Source organism: Macaca mulatta, chromosome 3 (assembly GCF_049350105.2).
Source record: "Macaca mulatta isolate MMU2019108-1 chromosome 3, T2T-MMU8v2.0, whole genome shotgun sequence".
NCBI lineage: Eukaryota > Metazoa > Chordata > Mammalia > Primates > Cercopithecidae > Macaca > Macaca mulatta.
In genome coordinates, this window is record NC_133408.1 from 100,812,711 (window position 1) to 100,834,777 (window position 22,067).

At 38.7% G+C, this 22,067-nt stretch overlaps 1 protein-coding gene and 1 long non-coding RNA gene across 3 annotated transcripts in view; one reads left to right on the plus strand and one right to left on the minus strand.

The window, feature by feature from the left end:
* The window catches only part of HIBADH (3-hydroxyisobutyrate dehydrogenase), a 141,525-nt gene extending 128,387 nt beyond the window's left edge, over nt 1-13,138 (plus strand). For both annotated transcript variants that reach the window (XM_077996983.1, XM_002803344.4), the window contains 3 exons: nt 510-586; nt 7,313-7,469; nt 12,208-13,138. In XM_077996983.1, coding sequence (XP_077853109.1) covers nt 510-586; nt 7,313-7,469; nt 12,208-12,366 — 393 coding nt within the window. In that variant the 3' untranslated portion in view covers nt 12,367-13,138. The remainder of the gene's footprint in view (nt 1-509; nt 587-7,312; nt 7,470-12,207) is intronic.
* On the minus strand, nt 182-3,369 carry LOC144339880 (uncharacterized). The gene is made up of 2 exons (XR_013415426.1): nt 3,178-3,369; nt 182-428 (listed from the first exon to the last, which is right to left on the minus strand). It is a non-coding gene; the product is annotated as an uncharacterized LOC144339880 (long non-coding RNA).
* Nucleotides 13,139-22,067: the final 8,929 nt, after the last annotated feature.

The window sequence follows — 22,067 nt, forward strand, 5'->3', positions numbered from 1 at the left end:
TCCTTCTTTCCCTTTCTTGCCTGTTTAAATCCTGCCTTGGCCTCCTAAAGGATGATTTCAGGTTCCACTTCCTCTCTCTTCCTGCCTTCAGTGATCGTGTTGCTCTGAACTCCTCCTCCTATCTCTTATAGCTTCTACCTTACAATTCACCACTTGTTTTGTTGCCTTTTCATATAGCATATTACTCCCATTTCCCAATTAGACTGTAAGTTACATCCTGTAAAGAGCAGTTGTACCCTATAGTGCTGAGCCCGTAGTAGCGATGTGAAAAATAAATTTTCACATAGGCAAATGTATTACCTAGTGGAGGAGACCTGCAAGTCTGCTCTGGGATAGCATGAGGTTCAGAGGGAGCCAGGCTGCATCATGTTCTCTTCCCCACTCGAGAAAATCAACAGTTGAATGTTACTTCTTTTAGAACGTAGCCCCTGGAATTGGGCAAGGAAAAACATCCTGTGAGTTATAGCTTGAAAATACAGATATTTAATATGTACTCAATTTATTTTCAGGCGGCAAAGATCTGCAACAACATGCTGTTAGCTATTAGTATGATCGGAACTGCTGAAACTATGAATCTTGGAATCAGGTTTGAATAGTACATTTTTATACTAACATTTTTATAGGCTTTCCTATTTGATTTTCTGATGTTAAAAAATGATGTTCATGAGAGATAAATGAGTTGATCCAAGAACATTTTGAAAGTACTTCATTATTCAACTTGAACAGACTTTGCTTATTGGACAAGCAATAGGACCCAGGAGAGCATGAATACTTTTTGCCATAGCCATAAAATGTATTGCCTGTGCATTTGAAGTTATATTATCCTTTTTATATGGGAGCCCCATTTCTTCTATTATGTTGAAATGCAAGAAACATTTTTACTATAAAATTTAAACATACTTTGGCAATGTCGGGACAAATTTGTATAAGACATGGTTTTAGTGTGTAGTGAATTCAAGTGGTATGCTACCATGTGACTAGTTTATGTACCTTTTAAAAATATGGTCCCCCAAATCTGCCCTAAAAGTGTTCTTAGTGGTTCATTCTCAGGCTAAAAACTGGATAGCATTCACAAAGCTGCAGTTCATATGTATAACTCTTTCATTTTATTTTGCCTGTCGTTTAGTTACTTTGCATTAGTATGTATCTTTCTATTAAAATGGCATACTTAAAGTGATTCAGGAATTCTGTTTTTCCTATGTATGATCATCTTTTAAATGCTTAAGGTTAATGTCTTAATTTTAGCCTTTAATCTTTTGGGTTAGTAATGCTACATATGATTAATCACCTAATTAATTTTTTGAATGTTTTATATTTCATGAAAATAATAAATATACATTGCTTACTTTAGAAAATGCTTAATGAGCAGGATGCTTTACTCAGTTGCTTTCATCACATTCCCCAAAACTGCTTACCAAATATATCACAAAACAGAATAGTGTTTCCTAGCACAGCTTTTAATAAAAGTAATAAAAAGAGCCAACATACTTGAGATATTTTTGAAAACACAGTAACGGATTCACATTTCCTCTTAATTACCATATCAAGATGCTGTTATTTTATTGAATTGCCCTTGTCTCAGATGTTTAACTATCTTGACCTATTAAGTTGTCATGTTGTAATTGAGATAAAAGAGGAATTTGCTTTGCATCAGCACTAATTGGTTTATCAATATCGTGTACCATTTACATTTTAAAATTGAATGTCCATAAGACGGTAAAGCATGTCTGTACAGAGCCTTAATAAAAGTGGTAGTATATAGGCACCTTTTCAGAGTGTTATGTTTGTATTGTGGCCAGTTTTAGGATATGGGTCACTTATAATTGAAAAACTGGTTACTAGCAACTTGTTTTCATGTTCATTCTCTAGACTAATTTCATGGAAGAGGAAAATGTACATTTCTGGAACATAAATTACATATACAATTGGTGTTGACAGCAGGATTGGTATGCATATGTATGTTTAGAATTTTATTTTTATTTTCTGGATATAAATGATTATATAAAGTAAAATGCTGGATGAACTTAGGCTATACTGTACTACAACTTTCCCTCTTTGCCCACTCACTTGTAGTGGGTTCGTTTTCAAGGAGAAAATGAAAAGTGATTTAAAAAAAAAAGACATGTAAGAGAGCAGAAGCAATTAACAGAGTTTCCCTTATTTTTGGCTCTGATCAACTATGACAAAATTATTATTTAGAAATATGAAACTTTTAAATGTTTCATTTTTCTAAAACTCTACATATATACTGATATATATAACATAAAATATATTTTAAAAGTCTGAACACAAGGCAGAAACTCACTAGTTGTACTTAACTGTTAAAAATAATGTAAAAGTTTCTCGTGTTTCAGATTATACCAATGAATTGCTTATTTTCATAACATGAGGATTTTACCACTTTATCTTACAAAGATTCTCAGTGGTTTAAAGGCCCTAAAAATGAATGCTTCTGCTATTGTCTTTTCTCCATGGTTTACAGACATGGTTTAAAGTGACAGGATTTTTCTCTAATAGAGTATAGAGAGCAGCCACGATTTATTGAGCTCTGCAAGGTGAAAGAGAAAATTGGCATCAGCAAGCATAAATTCTCAAGTAGTAAATTCCCACAAAGTAGTATAGCATCAAAACGGTTTAGCCGTTTGAGTGGACATTTATATTCTGTCCACTCTGAAGTGAAATTTTTCAGAGCATTAATGTCAACATTTACAAATTGAGTCACCCATTCCTGTGAAGTGATCATCTCTGATTAATTTTATTCTCATAAATCAGTGGTTTTTCTGGAACACTTTTTTAAAAATAATGAAGAATAAAATCTTACAGTTTAAAATTCTTATTGACCCTATGCTCTTTTACAATGAGTCTTTATGGATGTTAGCAAAGTTTTTAAATGTTGTAAAAAAAAAAAAAAAAAAGTACAAAATATGGTATACAATATATTTTGAGATTCCTTTTTTATTAGACCTTTCTGCTTTCTAATTGCATTCCTACATAGGCATTAGAATCATAGTTTTATGGCCCTGAAAGTACCCTACTTGTATTAGAGAGGTTTTGTTCCTGTGTATCACATAGAGACAACATTGATAATGTTTTGTTGTTTTAAATTACCAGCTCCACTGGAAATTGATTTAAAATATATATATATTGGTAGTATAACAAGTTATTTGCATTACCAACCAGGCCCAGGCTTCTCCAGCACCCACTGTATTGTCTTCCACCAAAAGAAGCTTGAAGCAGCTGAACTTCTGGAAAGCTGTTCAAGATGAGAACTTTCCCTCCAGTGTGGTTTTATTAATAGTTTCTTGCATACTGCCCTTAGAAGATGTTGCTTTTGCATTTATGTGATGACTGGAGCCTTAGTTGTGTACCCTAATAAATATAACAGATGGCAAAGGTTTGTAATTTGTAAACGGCCAGAAAGTTTGTTCTTTGTATGTCTCTATACTGTCTGGTTTTACGTAAGAACAAAACAAATTATGTCACTAAACTGGGATGTTTGTATCACAGGAACAGATCTGGAAATGAAACATCTAAGACTATGTCAACCCAAATCATTCACTTATCATACAGATTTCTTAATAAACTGATAAAATGCCATCATATTTTATCAACAACTAGCCAATACGTATTGGTTTACTACCTACGTATACCAATACGTATTAAGTTCACCACCTACTTAATAGTTAACTACTAGCCAATACAATAGCATGTGTTTGGGCATGCATGTAGGTCTGCATCCAAGCTGTCCCACATAATTAAGCTTTTTTCGTTTATAAAATGACAAAAATAATTACATCTATCCACTGGGTTGTTGTGAAGATTAAGTGAGTTAACCCACGTAAAACAATTTCTGGCACATAGTAGGTGTTGATATGTGGTAATGATATTTGTGGTTGTGGTGAGGTGGTTATTGTTTGAAATTAAATTGTACTTTAATCTTTTTCTTCCTAACATGTCTCACTAGCTGGCATTACATATTTATTTGTCTGTTTATTACCTGTCTTCCCATCTAGAAGCTCCATGAAGGGGAATGGTTTGTTTACTCATTGCCATATCTTAAGAATATACCTGGCAGGTATTAGGCACCCAGTGAAGATTTGTCAGATAAATAAGGAGAGGAGGGAGGAGGTAGGGGAGTGAGTGAGTGAGTCTCTTGCCAAAAGTAAAAGTTATCCAGGTGGGTCTTAACTCAGCCCTCCTGGCAGACTGGCACAGCCTCCTCTTAGCTTCCTTCTTACTGTCTCCTTGGCTGCACTACGTGTAGCACTTGGGTATAGTAGATCTCAGTAAACATTGATGGATAAGTGATTAATTAAAACTGACATGGTCTTAGATGTTTCATTTCCAGATATGTTCCTGTGATATATAAACATCCCAGTTTAGTGACATAATTTGTTTCATTCTTTCGTAAAACCAGACAGTATAGATTACTCACAGATAATATAAACAAACTTTTTTGGCCCTTAAAGTCTTGGTTACATTGAAGGCAAATGTTTAATTTTTAAAATTTTTTTACAGTTTATGCATTATTTTTACTTATTCCAAAACCTCATTTAAAATTCTTATGTTTTAGAGGTGAGTAGATTTGACACAGTGACGTTTATTTGAGATGCATTATATATGCAGTCAGAGCAATGAATTCATTCTGTTTATATCAGAGAACATTCCAGCAATTGTAAAGCCACATGCATGCACGCATGCACTCTCGAACCACATCCAGTGGCAAGTTATTATGGGGACTGACAGACTGTCATTCTTTTGATGGCTTGAGCTGTATATCTTCTGAACAGCAGTGGGGCTCTTATGCAGAAAGTATCATATGTTCCCAGCCAATTTACAGGGAAACAGCAATAACATTTTATCATGGTTGAGAGCCCAGTAGCTGCTTCCTATTAAACTTGCCCTTTCAGATACCTGTCTTGGATTAATTTGTTGATTTCGAATGGAAACTCAGTCTTCTCCAGTGAAGCATGACGTTCTAGGATAGACTCTGAATGACAATTACTGTGTATTCTAGCTGGTTTCAGACCATTACAAGCCTTGGGCACAGTGGAAAACAGAGGACTTCAGTAACTGATTTTAATATCATGTCTAATTTTAACTGTCAGTTATGTATGTGCCAGAGAAAGAATCCTCAGAAAGATGAAATGCAAAACACTTCTAACTTGCTGTTTTTAATGATACACTTTGCTATGGGTGGGGGCAGGGGGAGGGAAGTGGAGAGGGAGTAACTATCTCCTGAAGGGAATCAGCACGGTGGGGAAGCATCAGATTTGAAAAGTGAGAATGAAAAACTGCCGCCTGATTTTTTTGTGTGTGCCCCTCAGGATGCTTCTAAATTGTAATGTGTTCACCACAAAGGGTTTCCATCAATCAGTACCAGTACTCTTCCTTGAACATTCAAGAAAAATGTAGGGTTTTACAAAGTTAGGATAATTAGCTTTGCTCACCATTTTGTTGAATATTATAGAAGAGAATTTCCTTAGCTGTAAAAGCTCTTGTGAGCTACTACTGAGTGTAACCTGGTAGATTAGAAAGAAGGGAGGAATTCTGCTGCTTTAAATGTGATGAACCATCTTAAAAGATCTGAATTAGGAAGCCCTGAAATTGTATTTCAAGTGGAGGGAGAAAGCGACGTTTTGGAGTCTTTAAAAGTATTTTCTCCTTATGGAGCATATTAGATGTATGCATTCTTGAACATTTGTACTTTCCAGGTATAACGAATTAACTAATTGTTAATTTGTGGTTTTACTTTTCACAATTACTCACTAAGCACACTGGCTTTATCTTTTCCTAAGTGATATACTACAATAGCATACTGATAGCCTAATCTTATTTAAAAGGAGAAAGCAAGCATCAGTAGCAAACTATACATGGAGTGAACTTGGATCTTTATAAAAGAATGAATGAAACTGTTGGGTTTCCCTCTGGCAATCTACAGTTGAACAGAATGAATGATAGCCGATTTAGACTGAGTTTCTGTATCTGTTATAATCCTTAGTAAAACCCATCACTATAACATGGGCCACCATATGAATTCAGATACTTGATATGCCACATAGCAGTCTGGGAACCACAGCTACCCCTTGAAAGCCTGATTACATAACAGTTGTATTATGTGGTAATACCATACATATTTTTGGCTGTTAGCCTCAGCCCCCTGCTCTAGCATCTGAAAAAAATGTTTTATTGGCCATGATATTCAGATTTTGAAATAAACAGACGTGTTTTAGACACACAAACAATCTAAGCATGCCAAGATGCATAGTTTGTTTAACATTTACATAAGTGTCTCTTTTCAGTGTTTTTATTTTCTGGAAGAGGTTGGTTTTAAGAAAAAGCGGAAAGCTTTTATGACAATTGTTTCATAATGGCTCTGTGTATAAAAGAAACCAAATAAAGTGCTAGGTATAAAGTTTTATTTGAAACTTGATTCAATGATACTTAGCAAAATTGTGCTTCCCAAACTGCATTATATCTTTAGAATCCAAGTAATGGAGCATTTTGATTCTATTTTTTCTAGGGTCCATACTGAACAGCCGTTTCTGCCATCAGCCCAGTGATAGAACAAATGATGTTTCCGCTTGGGCAAGCTTTGTTTTATCAGGATCAGTAACCTTATCAGCAGTTGACCCAGAACTATAATGCATGTCTCTGAATAGATAGCATATGTCACAACTCTGTGCAGACTTGCTTCATAAGCAAGATTGTCTAATAAAGATTTAATAAGTAAGGAAAAGTTTGCAGCAAAAAAAGTCTTCTTTTATAATAACTTTTCTTAAGCTCGTTTACAGCTCCTGGCTCATCTCTTGCATTTATTCTCATAAAAACTAAAGGAATAAACATACATATAAATGCATTCACACAGACTCCCATGATGCATCGTTTATCTGTCAATATTTCTTTCTGAAATATATCATTTGTGGGTAAAGAATGTAGAATTTAAATTATCATATTGGTTTAAGGTTCTTATGTGACACATAAATGTAGTAATGTCCAAAGATTAGAAAACCCATGAGTGTGATAAAGCAATAGTACTTTTATGCAATTATATATTAGTTTTTCTTAATAATAGGATAACATAGGTTTTCTCTAAATGCAAAATGGTCCTGGCTCAAAAATGTTATTTAACCAGTAGTGTTTAGTACCCTATAATTCAAAATTGGATTGGTCACTCTCATATCAATCTGCTTAGATTTTAGAAGACATATAATAAATGGAGAGAGAAGATGGAGCATCCCCATACATAAATAAGTCACGCACGACTTGTACATTTTGACACTTAACACTTCTTTTCTTTGACCTTTGACAGGTTAGGGCTTGACCCAAAACTATTGGCTAAAATCCTAAACATGAGCTCAGGACGGTGTTGGTCAAGTGACACTTACAATCCTGTGCCTGGAGTGATGGACGGTGTTCCCTCGGCTAATAACTATCAGGGTGGATTTGGAACAACACTCATGGCTAAGGTATGGTAAATGTAGACACTAACCAAGAGAGAAGGAAAAATGTTTCATGGTCTAATAACACTTTCCTTCTCTTTCTCTTAATAAAGCATATGTCTCATAGAAGAGGCAAAATTACTAGCATATTCACTCTCACTAAAAGAGTAAAAACCTAGCTTAGATGAAAATCCGTATCTTGTTCATTTTTATTCCTGGCCTTTTGGATGAGAAGAATGGGCCAGGCTGTGTGTGTGTGTGTGTGCAGGCTGTGTGTGTGTGCACGCGCGCTTGGGTTTGTTTATATGAGCTGGTAAAATTTGGTTCATCATAAACTTAGGTTAATTTACCAACTTCTTAAATGAGAGCAGTGAGAATTTTCTCATTGTTGATAATACACTGGCAGTGCATATATGCATCACAAAAGAAGAGAGGATTTTCCCATTGATAATAGATTTCCAAATACATCTTCCTGCTTTAAAATTTTAATATATGGATTTATATGTAAAAATTAGTTAAGTCATTTGAAAAGCAGATTGTCATCCTTCTCTTATTTGAGATCTCAACTTTAGAAAGTCTGTGCTGTCAACTGTAGAAAATAATTTTTAGACGAGCTAACTTTCAGATTTCTGCAGTGCTATTTTCTCCCAGTTGAGGGTGGGTTTTTTTGTTTGTTTCTGATTCAAAAGTAAGAATACGGCCAGGCGCAGTGGCTCATGCCTATAATCCCAGCATTTTGGGAGGCCACGGTGGGCAGATTACCTGAGGTCAGGAGTTCGAGACCAGTCCAGCTAACGTGGTGAAACCCCGTTTCTACTACAAATACAAAAAATTAGTCAGGCGTGGTGGCACGCGTCTGTAAGCCCAGCTACTCAGGAGGCTGAGGCAGGAGAATCACTTGAACCCGGGAGGTGGAGATTGCAGTCCGCTGAGATCGTGCCATTACACTCCAGCCTGGGTAACAGAGCGAGACTTCATCTCAAAAAAAAAAAAAAAAAAAAGAAAAAGTAAGAATACATATACCTAGATACCACACAAGCATACCTTGGAGATATTGTGGGTTCAGTTCCAGACAACCACAACAAAGCAAGTCACACAAATTTTTTGGTTTCCCAGTACATATAAAAATTACATTTATACTATGCTGTAGTCTATTAAGTGTGCAGTAGCATTATGTCTAAACAATATACGTATCTTAATTTCAAAATGCTCTACTGCTAAAAAATGCTAACAATTATTTGAGCCTTCAGTGAGTCATAAGTCTTTTTTGCTGGTGGAAGGTCTTGCCTTGAGGTTGATGACTACTGATTGACCAGGGTTGGTGGTTGCTGAAGGTTGGGTGGCTATGACAATTTCTTAAAATAAGATAGTAATGAAGTTTAAGTTTACTGCATTGATTGAGTCATCCTTTCATAGAAGATTTATGTGCTGCTGTTTGATAGCATTTTACCCACAGTAGAACTTCTTTCAAAATTGGAGGCAATCCTCTCAGACCCTGATGCTACTTTATTAACTAAATTTGTGTAATATTCTAAATCCTTTGTTGTCATTTCACCAGGAGTAGAGCTATCTCAAGAAACCACTTTCTTTGCTCATCCATAAGAAGTAACTCCTCATCCCTTCAAGTTTAGCACAAGATGGTAGTAATTCAGTCACATCTGCAGGCTCCACTTCTAATTCTAGTTCTGTTTCCACCACATCTGCAGTGACTTTCTCCATTGAAGTCTTAAAGTCCTCAAAGTTATACATGAGCATTGGAATCAGCTTCTTCCAAACTCCTGTTAATGTTGATATTTTGACCTCCTCCCATGAATCACAAATATTCTTAATGGCATCTAGAATGGCAAATTATTTTCATAAGGTTTTCAGTTTACTCTGCCCAGATCTGTCAGAGGAATCACTATATATGGTAGCTATTGCCTTACGAACTATTTCTCACATAAGAGTTGAAAAACAACTCTTTGATCCATGGGCTACAGAATGGATGTTGTTGTGTTCATAGACATGAAAACAACATTAATCTTGTACATCTCCATCAGCACCCTTGGGTGACTACGTGTACTGTCAGTGAGCAGTCATGTTTTGAAAGGAATCTTCTGACCAGTAGGTCTCAACAGTGGGCTTAAAATATTCAGTAAACCATCCCATAAACAGATGCGCTTTCTTTTAGACTTTGTTGCTCCAGAGCAGATTCAGCGTGATTCTTAAGGGCCCTAGGATTTTTGGAATGATAAATGAGCACTGGCTTCAACTTCAAGTCACCAGCTGCACTGGCCCTTAACAACAGGGTTAGCCTGTCCTTTGAAGCTTTGGAACCAGACATTGACTTCTCTTTAGCTGTGAAAGTCCTAGATGATATCTTCCAACAGCAGGCTGTTTCATCTACACTGAAAATCTGTTGTTTTGTGTGGCCACCCTCATCAGCGATAGCTGGATCTTCTGGATAACTTCCTGCAGTTTCTCCATCAGCACTTGCTGCTTCACCTTCCACTTTTATGTTATGGAGATGGCTTCTTTGCTTAAACCTCATGAACTACTCACTGCTAGCTTCACACATCTTCTGCAGCTTCCTCACCTCTCTCAGCCTTCATAGAATTGAAGAAAGTTAGGGCCTTGTTCTGGGTTAAGCTTTGGTTTAAGGGAATGTTGTAGCTGGTTTGATCTATGCAGACCACTCAAACTTTCTCCCTATCAGCAGTAAGGCCAATAGGGAGCAGTAACACATTATCATTCATGTGTTCACTGGAATAGCATTTGTAATTTTCTTCAAGAATTTTTTCTTTGCATTCTGCTGTTTGTTTTAGTTGCCCTGCCTTTCAGCCTGTCTTGATTTTCTACACGACTTCCTCACTAAGCTTAATCATTTCTAGCTTTTGATTTAAAGTGTGAGACAACTGACTCCTTTCATTTGAACACTCAGAGATCATTGTAGGGTTATTAATTGACCTAATTTCAATATTTTGTGTCTCAGGGAATAGGGAGGCCTGAGGATTGAAAGAGAGAGAGCTGCCATTCAGCGGCAGGGCAGTCAGAATACATGTGTACCACATTTATCGATTATGTTTGCCATCTTATATGCGCTTTGTGACACCCCAAAACAGTTTCAATAATAACATCAAAGATCACTGGGCGCAGTGGCTCATGCCTGTAATCCCAGCACTTCGGGAGGCCGAGGCGGGTGTATCACCTGAGGTTAGGAGTTCAACACCAGCCTGGCCAACATGGCAAAACCCTACTAAAATAACTCTACTAAAAATAAAAAAGCCGGGTGTGGTGGCACATGCCTGTAATCCCAGCTGCTCAGGAGGCTGTGGGAGGAAAATCGCTTGAACCTGGGAGGCGGAGGTTGCAGTGAGTCAAGATTGCACCGCTACACTCCAGCCTGGGCAACAAGAGAGAAACTCCGTCTCAAAAAAAAAAAAAAAGTCACTGATCACAGTCACCATAACAGAAATAATAGTAATGAAAAAGTTTAAAATATTGTGAGAATTACCAAAATGTGACAGCTGCATGGCTGGGCACATGCTGTTGGAAAAACAGTGCTGATAGACTTGCTCAATGCAGGATTGCCACAAACCTTTCATTATTAAAATACAAAAACAAACATGCATTATTTGTGAAGCATGATAAAGTGAAGCATAGTCAGACAGACAAGATGTGCCCATACTTGGCTTACTCTCCCTCATTCCCCATGACCTTTGTTCATTCTGCTTCCTGAATATGCCTTGAATCCATCCCTCCTCCCCTGCTAGCAGTACCTTGGCTGAGCCTCGTGTGTGTTGTACCACAAATACATCTTAACTGATCTTGTCTTTCAGCCTGATCTTCTCCACTTTATTTTCCACAACAAAGCAAGAGTGCGCTTCTAAAATGTAAAATCCTGATTGTGTCACTTCTACTTTGAAGTTTTTGTAGTAGTTTCAGTTACTTCGAGATTAAAGTCCATCCCTGCAACTTGTCTAACAAGCCCCCAGATGCCTTGGCTTTTGCTTGCCTCAACCAGACTGATTTCCTTTCCCATCCCCCACTCCTTGCTTTCATCATGCTGAACTCATTTCTCCCTCTTGTTCTCTCTCTTACAAACCTTCACATTTGCTGTTCCGTCTGCCAGGATCATTCTTCCTTGCCCACCACCTCCCTGCCACCCCGATGTTTTCACCTGGCTCCAGGTCTGTGCTTCACTGTCTCTTTCTCTTCACCTTTCCTAGCACCCCAGACCCTGCTTCCTTGGATCCCATGATAGTACTCCTCCTATCCAATTATACCATGTTTATTTGTCTTTCTCCTTAACACAATGTGAGTTTGGGTGGGCTGTGGCTGTTTTGCTCATCATTTTATCCCAGCTTCTGGCACGTTGTCAGCACACTTCAAATATTTACTGGATGAAGTAATATTTGTAACTGTTTCCTGTTTTGCAGTTTTATTTCTCTTTGTTTTCATTTAAGAATCTTTTAAAAAAATTTTGTCAGTCTTACAGATTTCCACAGATAAGATTACACAGGGAAATTTTTTTCTTCTTCAAATCTGTGAAACAAACAGGTATTGTGGAAGGTGGAAAAATATAAGAGAAATCAAGGTTTCTGTCTGGAGCAGTTTTGCAATTATATGAAAGCACTTACTAAAAAATGTTAACTTACCATAGTATTTATCTTATTTTTTCAGATTACATTTTTTCTTCTTTGAAACCAAAACATTAGGAACCACAGTTCTAAAGAGCCTTTACCACCAGTCTCAATGTGTTCTCTCTTCCTCTTGTTTGATTTAGGATCTGGGATTGGCACAAGACTCTGCTACCAGCACAAAGACCCCAATCCTTCTTGGCAGTCTGGCCCATCAGATCTACAGGATGATGTGTGCAAAGGGCTACTCAAAGAAAGACTTCTCATCTGTGTTCCAGTTCCTACGAGAGGAGGAGACCTTCTGAGTGTGCCCTTTGGCCACGGACACTGTTGGGAACCAAACTCTGTCTTGGAGCCTCCTTCTAGCTCACTCCACAAGTAAATGGATTTAATCAAAGGTCACCTATCTGCTTTTGATTGTCTAGGTCACAGTAATCTCTAGGATTTTTTCACCCATTTTTAACCACTTATTCTTTTTGTCTTTTTAACAAACATCTGAATTTTTTTTCTGCAAGCCACTGATAGTCTCTGCTAACTAGCTGAATTGACCTTTTACAAAGTTTGATCCCTGAGCATCCTCAACTAAATCGTTGAATCCTCCAATCAGGATATTATCTGCTTTACTTTACAAATAAAAGCAAATCTTTTGTCAACCGGATGAAACCCATCTTAAAGGAATTGGTGTGAAGAGAGAAGTTAGAGAAGGGATATGCAGTGAATTACTATCTGTGTCCATCAGGAAGTTTGTGCTGTTAACCAAACGGTTACTGCACTACCAGGGTTACTGGTTTATTTTCCAGGGAGCTGATAAAGCAGGAGAACTGTTGCAGCATGTTTTCTATTTGGACTCAGTTACAATATGGTAGGATATCCCTCACCAACTCCCAACACTCAGCAGACTTGTTTTTGTATTTTTTTCTGTCTTGTACATTCTTACTACGTATTTTTTTGACTTGAAAAGAATGACATCTTTAGACCCATTTCAGAGCCAATGATGATATTTGCTTTAGATAATTATTATATTATTATAAATATAGCCATATTATTTTGAATTCAAATAAATTTCTATACTGGTAATACTTTCTTGGTTTTTGTTTCTTCCCCATCATTTGGTGAACTAATGATCTGACAAACTGACGTTCACATTAATGGAGAAAGGATGGGAATAAAGAGAAAGGAGGGGAGGTCAAAAGGAACAAAGCTCTGAGTTGGCCAGTGGCAAGCCAGTGTTTTGCTGCTTTACCTGAATCCTTATTGAGTATTCGTTTGAATGTTTTTTAGGTCATCAGTTCTCTAGGAATTCAGCCTGTGTTAAATGTAACATGCCCCAATATGGAGCACAGTCACCACTTTTCCCACCTCAGCCTCTAGCAACATTCCAGGTAATAGACCTAGACACCAAATTTGGCAGAAGTATTATTGCTTTCATCATTTTCCTGGTGATAAAAAATTCCAGGCACTATTAAAAGTGCTGGGGATACAGTGATGAACAAGACACAAGATTTCTGCCCTTGCAGAGCATAAGTTCTGGTGTCTCATGTGTTTGTGACAGACAAGAAATATGTATTTTTCAGATAAGAACTAAAAAGAAAAAGCAGAATAAGGGGGATGGATAGGGAGTGCTGGGGTATTTTCTTAGGGTGATAAGGAAAGTTCTCTCCAATAAGGTGGCAATTGAGCAGAGGTAAGTAAGGGAGTAAGCAATGCAGGTACCTGAGGAACAAACATTCCAGGCAAAGGGAACAGAAAGTACAAAGGCCCTGAGGTAGGACACTGCTGAATATGAGGAGTAACAGGCAGGCTATAAGTGAAGTGGCTCAGAATGAGGGTAGCCAGATCATACGGGGCCTTGCAGTGTATGTTAGGACACTGGCTTTTATTCTGAGCAAAATGGGCAATGTATCACTTAGCTTTTGCTGGATAACAAATCACCCCAAAATTTAGTGGCTTAAAACAACAAACGTATTGTTTTTCAAGATTCTGTGGGTTGGCCATATTATTCTGGTCTAGACCAGCTCATTTCTAGCTAAAGTCTCTAGTTTGGCTTTGCTCAGCTGGGACTGCTGGAATGGTTGAGGCTTCTCTCCATGTGGTCATGCATTTTCCAGGAGTCTAGTATGAATTTGTTCACATAGTGCTGGAAGCATCCCAGCAGCAGCAGACGACAAGCCTTGACTTTCTAAGCCTGCGCTTGCTTCATGTTGGTACTTTCCCCTTGGCCACAGCAAATGTCATAGCCAAGCCCAGAATCAGCATAGGGGAGGGGTCTGCATGAGAGTGTGGACACGAAGAGGGGCATTATGGTTGTCTTTTTGCAAACAACCTATCACAAGCAGCCTGTGAAAGTTTTTCACCAGATTGATGTGATCTGACCTACTTTTTTAAAGGGATCACTCTGGATGCTGTGTGGAAAAGAGTCTGTAGGAGCAAAGCTGGAAACAAGGAGACCAATTCGGAGGCAATAGTAATAATCCAGTTGAGAGGTGGTAGCTGGGATCAGAATGTTAAAATGATGAAGGAGGCAAGAGGTGGTTAGATTCTGAACCTACAAAACAGAGCTACTAACTGATGGATGGCATGAGAGAGAAAGTGGGGAGTCAGGGATAACCCCATGTCAGTGGCCTGAGAAAGTAGAAGAAAGAAGTTGCCATTTCCTATATGGGCAAGATCGTGGGAGGAAGATTTGGGGAGAACTGTAGGAAGTTTAGGAGAAAAAAGTCAGGGATTTATATGAGATGCCTAATAGACATCTAAGAAAAGAACAAAAGTCCAAGGACTGAGCCCTGTGTTACTGTAACTTCAGTGGTTAGGAAAATGGGGGGGGATAAGCAAATGAGACTGAAGAGGAGAGATCAGCAAAGTAGGGAAAAAACATGGGAGCAGTGTCCCAGGAGCCAAATGAAAACAGTATTTTAAGGAGGGAATGATGATCTGATGAGTAATAGGGCTGAGAGTCATTTGGATTTGGCAAAAGAGCTATCACTGGTGACTTTTTCAAGAGTTTTGGTGGAGTCTTGGAAATGAGACCTGGATTGAGAATGGGAGAGGAATTGGAAACTAGAGAATTCTTGAAGAGCTTTGCTGCAGAGGAGAACAGACAAATGGGATAGACATTGGCAGCAAATAAGGGGTCAGGAAGAGTTTTATTATATTTTTAAAATAGGAAATATTATGGGATTATACGGATGGAAGTGGAATGATCCAGTAACGAGGGGGAAAGTAATGACACAACAGAGAAGATACTTGCTAAATGATATATTTTGAGTAGTTGAGAGGGAAGGGGTTTAACTTGGGCCAAATCTCTGCAAATTAAAGGAACCAGCAAAAACAGATCAGATCACATTTCAGCCTGTCAGCATCTTACATGAAGAATAGAATTGTAATTAATTATACAGTTTTCAACATGAACAAAATATTTGTGCTGGAAAGGAATTCCCTCTGCGTGTGACCCTGTGCAAGCCACCCTCTACTGACCATTCATTTTCTCATCTATGAAGTTGTCATAAACAGTCTAGCTTAATATTAAATGCTTTCTGGAAATGAAAACAAAAGATGTAAGTTAAGGACAATCACGCATGATAGCAAGCATATGGAAAAATTGGAACCCTTATACATTGCTGCTGGGAATATAAAATGGTGCAGCCACTTTGGAAAATAGCTTGGTAGTTCCTCAAAAGGTTAAACAGTGTTGGCACATGATCCAGCAATTTCACTCCTAGATGTATAACCAAGAAAGGAAAAAAATATCTCCACACAAAACTTATACACAAATGTTCATAGCAGCATTATTCATAATAGCTAAAAAGTGGAAACAATCCAAATATCCTCCAGCTGATGATTGGATGAACAAACTATTATATCCACACAGTGGAAGATTGCTTGACCATACAAAGGAATAAAGTACTGATCCATGCTACCACATGCATGAACTTAAAAACATACCAGGTGAAAGGCGGCAGACGCAAAGGGCCACGTATTGTATGATTCTACTTATCTGAAGTATCAGATAATAGGCAAATCCACAGAGACAGTAGATAAGTGGTATCCACGGACTGGAGAGGGGGAAATGGGGAATGACTGCTAATGGATATGGAGTTTTTTGAGGGGAGTAATGAAAATGTTCTGGAATAGTGATGGTTCACAACTTTGTGGATATATTTTAAAATCACTGAGTTGTATATTTGAAAATAGTGAATTACATCTCAATTTTTAAAAAGCCTAAGGAAAATATCATGAGTTAAGATCTTTTGATAAGTGGTTCTCAACTGGGGCAGTTTTGCTTGCCAGGGGGGACACATGGCAATGGCTGGAGACATTTTTGGTTGTCCATTTTACTGGTATTTAGTGGGTAGAGGCCAAGAATGTTGCTAAACCTCTTACAATGCATGGGACAGCAGCCACAACAATAGTTATCCTGCCCAAAATACGAGTCAGGCAAAGTTTAAGAAATGCTGCTCTAGGTGTACATTCCACAGGACCTGAACTCAGCATATCAACACCTGAGCTCCTCATTTTCCCCCAAAGCCCTGCTTCTCCTTCTGGTCCTACCCCATGACTTCTCCCAGGCTTTCAGGACCCATCCCTGACTCCTCCAGTCCTCCACCCAATCTCCACAGCTAATCCTAAATATCTAGTGCCTATTATAGGCCCTCACCAGTTCTTACCTAGGGCAGCAGTCCCCAACTTCTTTGGCACCAGGGACTGGTTTTGTGGAAGACAGTTTTTCCATGGGCGGTGGTTGGGGGAATGGTTTTGGGATGAAGCTGTTCCACCTCAGATTATCAGGTATTAGATTCTTGTAAGGAGCGCACAACCTAGATCCCTCACATGTGCAGTTCGCAATAGGGTTTAGGATCCTATGAGAATCTAATGCAGCCGCTGATCTGACAGGAGGCAGAGCTTAGGCAGTATTGCTTGTTCACTGGCTGGCCGCTCACCTGCCCTTCAACCCAGTTCCTAACAGGCCACAGACCAGATCAGTACTAGTCCTTGGCCTGGGGGTTGGAGACCCCTGATCTAGGGTACTTCAGTATCTTCAGTGACACCTTTTATTTTTCCTAACAGCTTTTTAAAGGTACAGTGTACATACAATGAAATTTGCTCCTTTTATATAATGAATGACTTTTAGTACATTTAGAGTTTTACAACCATCACAATTCAATTTTAGAACATTTCCATCACCCCTGCAAAATCCCTTGGATCCATTCGTAGTCACTCCTCATTCTCCCTGCCCCCAGCCATTGGCGGCTACTAAGCTTTCTGACTCTAGATTTAAAGCTGCTTCTTGGCCACCAGCCTGGTTTTATTTCCCAGTTGCTGAGCACTGCTGCAGAAGAGGTCTTTCTAAGACTGAAAGCCAATCCAGCCAACCCCCTGTTTAGAATGTTTGAGTCTAGGATACAGTCTGGTCTCCAAGACCCTCCTGCTGGGGCTTCTATTTCACCGGCACCACTGCCCACAGTACGTCTTTTCCCAAACCTGCCATGCTTTGCACACCTCAGTACATTTGCACATGTCATTTCCTCCATCTGGAATGCCCTTCACCGCCCCTTCTGGCACTGTGACTGGTTCAGCACTGTTATCTTCTGAAAAGCCTTCCTCAGCTACTTCAGACTCAGTTGTGGCCACTCTGTTTTCATAGCTCCTTGTTGATATCTTTCTCATCACAGGACTTGCCCTGTTACATTATATTTCCAGGTTTGCTCATTTGTCTTCCTCACCAGACTGTGAGCTCCTGGACGGCGCAGAATATGTCCTGTCAGCTTTGAGGTTTGCGTTGAGTTCAGCACCTAGCATTAAGTAAGAGCTCAATAAGCGTTTGAATAAATGAATGAGTGAAAGCTCGGGCATTACATTTATGTTAGGGGAATTACTGACTGCATAAACATTTTCTTAAAGATTCTTGCTTAGCAGACCAAGTTTATTAGTCAAAAGTTTAGCTTATGCTGTTAAAACTGGAGAAATTCTGGAAAAGAGAAAGTATGCATTTTTGGTAGCAAGCTTAGTCTAAACTTTTATGTACTTGCCTACAGTAAAGCATGCACCTATTTCCCCTTATGGAGCACAGCAGTTGCAAATGTCATCTTACATAACATGCTATGTAGACCTTGAGACATGAGGTGAATCTCAGAAGAATCTAGGTTTGATTTATTCAAGGGAATCTGTAAATAGGTGTTTGAGAGACTCTGCCATCCTGCTGATCTGACACCATTATAATGGAGCACACTGCTCAGCCACAGCCCAGTCCACGTGAAAGCGAACACCAAATGAACTGGGCCCACTCCTTAGCCCTTCTTCACATTACACAAAGTTCAATCTTGTTTTCTAAGCAATCAGAAATGTGTATAATATGTCCACATTGTAGGGGGAAGAAAGGCAAATCCGAGCAGAGAATGGGGCAAAATTATCCATGTGCATAAATTCTACCCAGGCTACTGTCAGAAGCCTGCTGCTGCTCAGGAAAACAGCGCGAGTTACTACCAGCCTCAGCTGCGGTAACTGCACCCTTGAGCATTCTCAAATGGCCAGCCAATGGAGAGGCGTCTGCCTGAGTGGGGTTTTTAGCCATCTTTCAGTTCAATTGAAGAGGGAGCTTAAGGACATCATAGGGATTTGTAACATTCCATGCAAGGTGTCAGACCCATAAACTAGCGTGTCCATCATACCGATGCGCAAGTGGAGTCGTCTCTCATTGGTGGCAGACAGACTGAAGATGACCTTTTGCTATGTAATTGTATTCATCACTTAATAATTCAAGAATATCTAAAGGGGATGAAGACTTCTTTATTCAGATTAGAGCATTAATAGGAAAACACAGTAAATCAGAAGCCCTTTGCAACCAGCCTACAGGGAGTGCTTTCGAATGGCTTGGTTACAAGAATGGTTCCTGGGCTGGGAGACAGAAGACCTGAGTTCTAGTCCTAGGTCAGCACTAAGCTGTGTGTGTTGTAGATCTGTTTCCTTCTCTTTAAAATGAGGGCATTCCATTGATCTTTAAGGTTTGTTTTAGCTCTAAAATTCTGATTCCCTGTAGTTAAGGATTTAAGAAAACATGAGGCATGTGCTTCTGACAGTTTTTGGACTCTCTCTGGTTAGGTATTATTTATTGCTCATATAGCCATCTCATTTATTAAGGTTTTTTTTATAGCCAGGAATAGATTCAGAGATCAATACATTTTTATTAATGATGGTCCGTCATGCCTGGTAAAGAGATAGCAAGAAAGCTCATCTAGAATGAGCCACTTGAATAAACCTGACACATAAGCTTAGCTTCAAGCTGCATTTTGGCAGGCCTCTCTGTGAAATAATGACATTGGCAGAGGAAGAAACTATGGAAACCTTCTTCACAGCCAGACTCATAAAATCAAAAGCAGGTTTGGGGTATGCTTCTCAGCCCTGGCTATAGATGCAAATCCCATGACTTTTTGAGTGTAGCATTTTATCTTCAAAAGGACAAAATTTGGCATTTGCTGTAGTCATTAAAAATGATAAATGCCTAAAATACTTTAGAGTTTGGATTACTGTAGGTTAGAATAAATACTGTGTCAATACTAAACAGGATTTTAGAGTGGAAAACTTCTCATGGACATTGTCAAATCAAAACTTAAAATCTTTTCACTATTTTCCCTTTAATCATATGAATTGAGCATAATTGTTGCCAGTTCTCCTTGTAAAAATGATGGTCTGGGCCTTTTGGAAGTGAATTCCTCCTCCCAGCACCATTAAGAGATAGCCTCGTGCCCTGAAAGAGTTAATTCACTTCCAGATGGAGCTTTTCATCCCCTGTGAGGAGTTCAGATGATATCAAGTTCACCAGTCTTTTACATTTGTTTTGTGCCTCTTGAACTTCGTTTGTATACCATTTATGGATAGAATTGAAGTAGTCTATGGTAATTTTAGACTATTTGAGACCTTTTCCAGAAACTTCACCTTAGAGTTCCAATCCCAGAGACTCCAGAGCAAATGCAGCTTTCATCTCATCTCTCCATCCCTCCTCTTAATGACCTTAACCCTGACCTGAGGACCACTCTCTATAAACATGATTCATTCTCTTTGCTTGGTTTAGTTTTGTTCCTTTAATGAGCCAAGATGACCAGGGAGACCCGATAGCTTATTTGCACTAATGTAAGTATGCTCTACTAGTTAACTCCTAACTCATTTATTTGGCTTTTACTTTGCCTAGAATTGACCCTCTGTCTCAGAGATGAAACATCTATGTCTTAGACAAAGAGATGCAAACAGTTAACATAAACAAGAGTCAGGATACAGACTACTACCCTAGAGTGAAACATAAAACAAACTGCTGGAGAGGGAGAGTATCTTTATATCCTGTACCTCAACTGCCATATTATAGTCCAGTATAAATGTTCATTAACATGTTTTATTATACAGTTACAGCCTAATGCGCTCCGGTTCAGACTACTTTCCTCTTGTGAGTTCTAGGAGTCATCATATCTCCAAGTTAAAAATTTTTGTGTTTGTCACTTTGTGATTCGAATGTCTTATTTCTCCAGCCTCTATAACATAATTTCTGATTCTGCTTGTGTGTGCAGGCGTGCTTTTCTGACTTGAGTTTAATACGTAGTCTCTGATTTTTTTTTTTTTCCAAAGTTGCAATGGCAGAACTGGGCCATCAAGGACGCTTAGAAGGTGATAAGCTGGAAGAGACTTTTAAGGAGAAGATTTACGATGGGTTTAGTTTCCCTATTGTCCAGCTTGCCACTTTCAGCCCAATTCATTTTGGATTGGTAGGGGTCTGTCCATGGGGTTCTGACAAATGTGTTTTTATCCTTGTGAATTTATGCTCACTTCAGTGTCCAAAAAAAAAAAAAATCTATTAAAAACTGATATGACTTTGAACAGTGGCTTGGTCCCTGATTATGGCCTTTCCTGGCCATCCCATTTAATTTCTGGCTGGACCATCTAGTGACATTAAAAGCTGCCCCTTCCAAAGCTGGATATTCCCTGCATTGCACTGTACTCATTGCAGTTTAGTCTAGTCCCTTTTATAGGTCAGTGACACCTTGAAGCCTGTATACCTGAGTCACTACAAATCTTAAAAGATGCAATTTTCTTGGCAGCTTTATCCTCCTAAGATGAATTGGAGAGTGGGAGTGAAGGACAGGGTTCTAATCTCTGTGTTAGGACCAGGGACGATAGAGACCTCTGTCTTCGCACTGGGAAGCTGCTGGCTGAAGGACTAAAAGAAGGGTTTCTTAAGTGGTTAGTTACATGCTGGAATCTTTGTTGTTTTTAAAACAATCTGCTTGTTCTCTAAAAGAACCTGTTTGTGCTTCTCCTCGAAAAGTACTAGTGGCATTCCCTCACCAACAATACAGCTTTAGGAACTTACTCTCTTCAAAAGAAATAAAATTTCAAAGAAAATTCTTCTAAGGTGGTCAAAGAGTTATCAAATCTGGAGAGTTGGGGAATCTTTTCTTGTGTTAGCCCTGTTATGCCAGATGGTTTCTTTAAAAAAAAAAAATCATGAATGTATTCTGCATGGACAGGCATTGTCATCTCTGCAGAGAACTGTCTTTGCCTAATGTCCTGTCTGATGGGCCATTCTATGTATTATATATGCTACATAATCTCACAAATGTATACTGTGGTCCATAAAACTGCCATACTGTTTTCAGAAACTAGTAAGTCACAAAGTAAACCTGAGACAGTGCTGTTAATAAACACAAATTGCAAACAAGAAGGTAGTAAGTGGAAATAATGCACTCATTTAGGAGTCATAAAGCCTTTGATCTTACTTTGAAGGAAAGAGTCTATGTTTAAACTACCCATTCAGGGACAGCCAGATCCCCATAAAGAGCAGTGCTTTTTGCTTTGATAGAAAATCACTGAGGCCTGTCTAGCAGGTCTGGTTTGTAAACAGATTAGTTAAAGGCTCATCAGGACTGATTTGCATAGGATTCAGCAAGCCTCAGTCACTTAATGAGCAATGCCATTTCCAGGTTGGGAAGAACACCATTTTTCCCCGCTAGCTATAAGTCTTAGA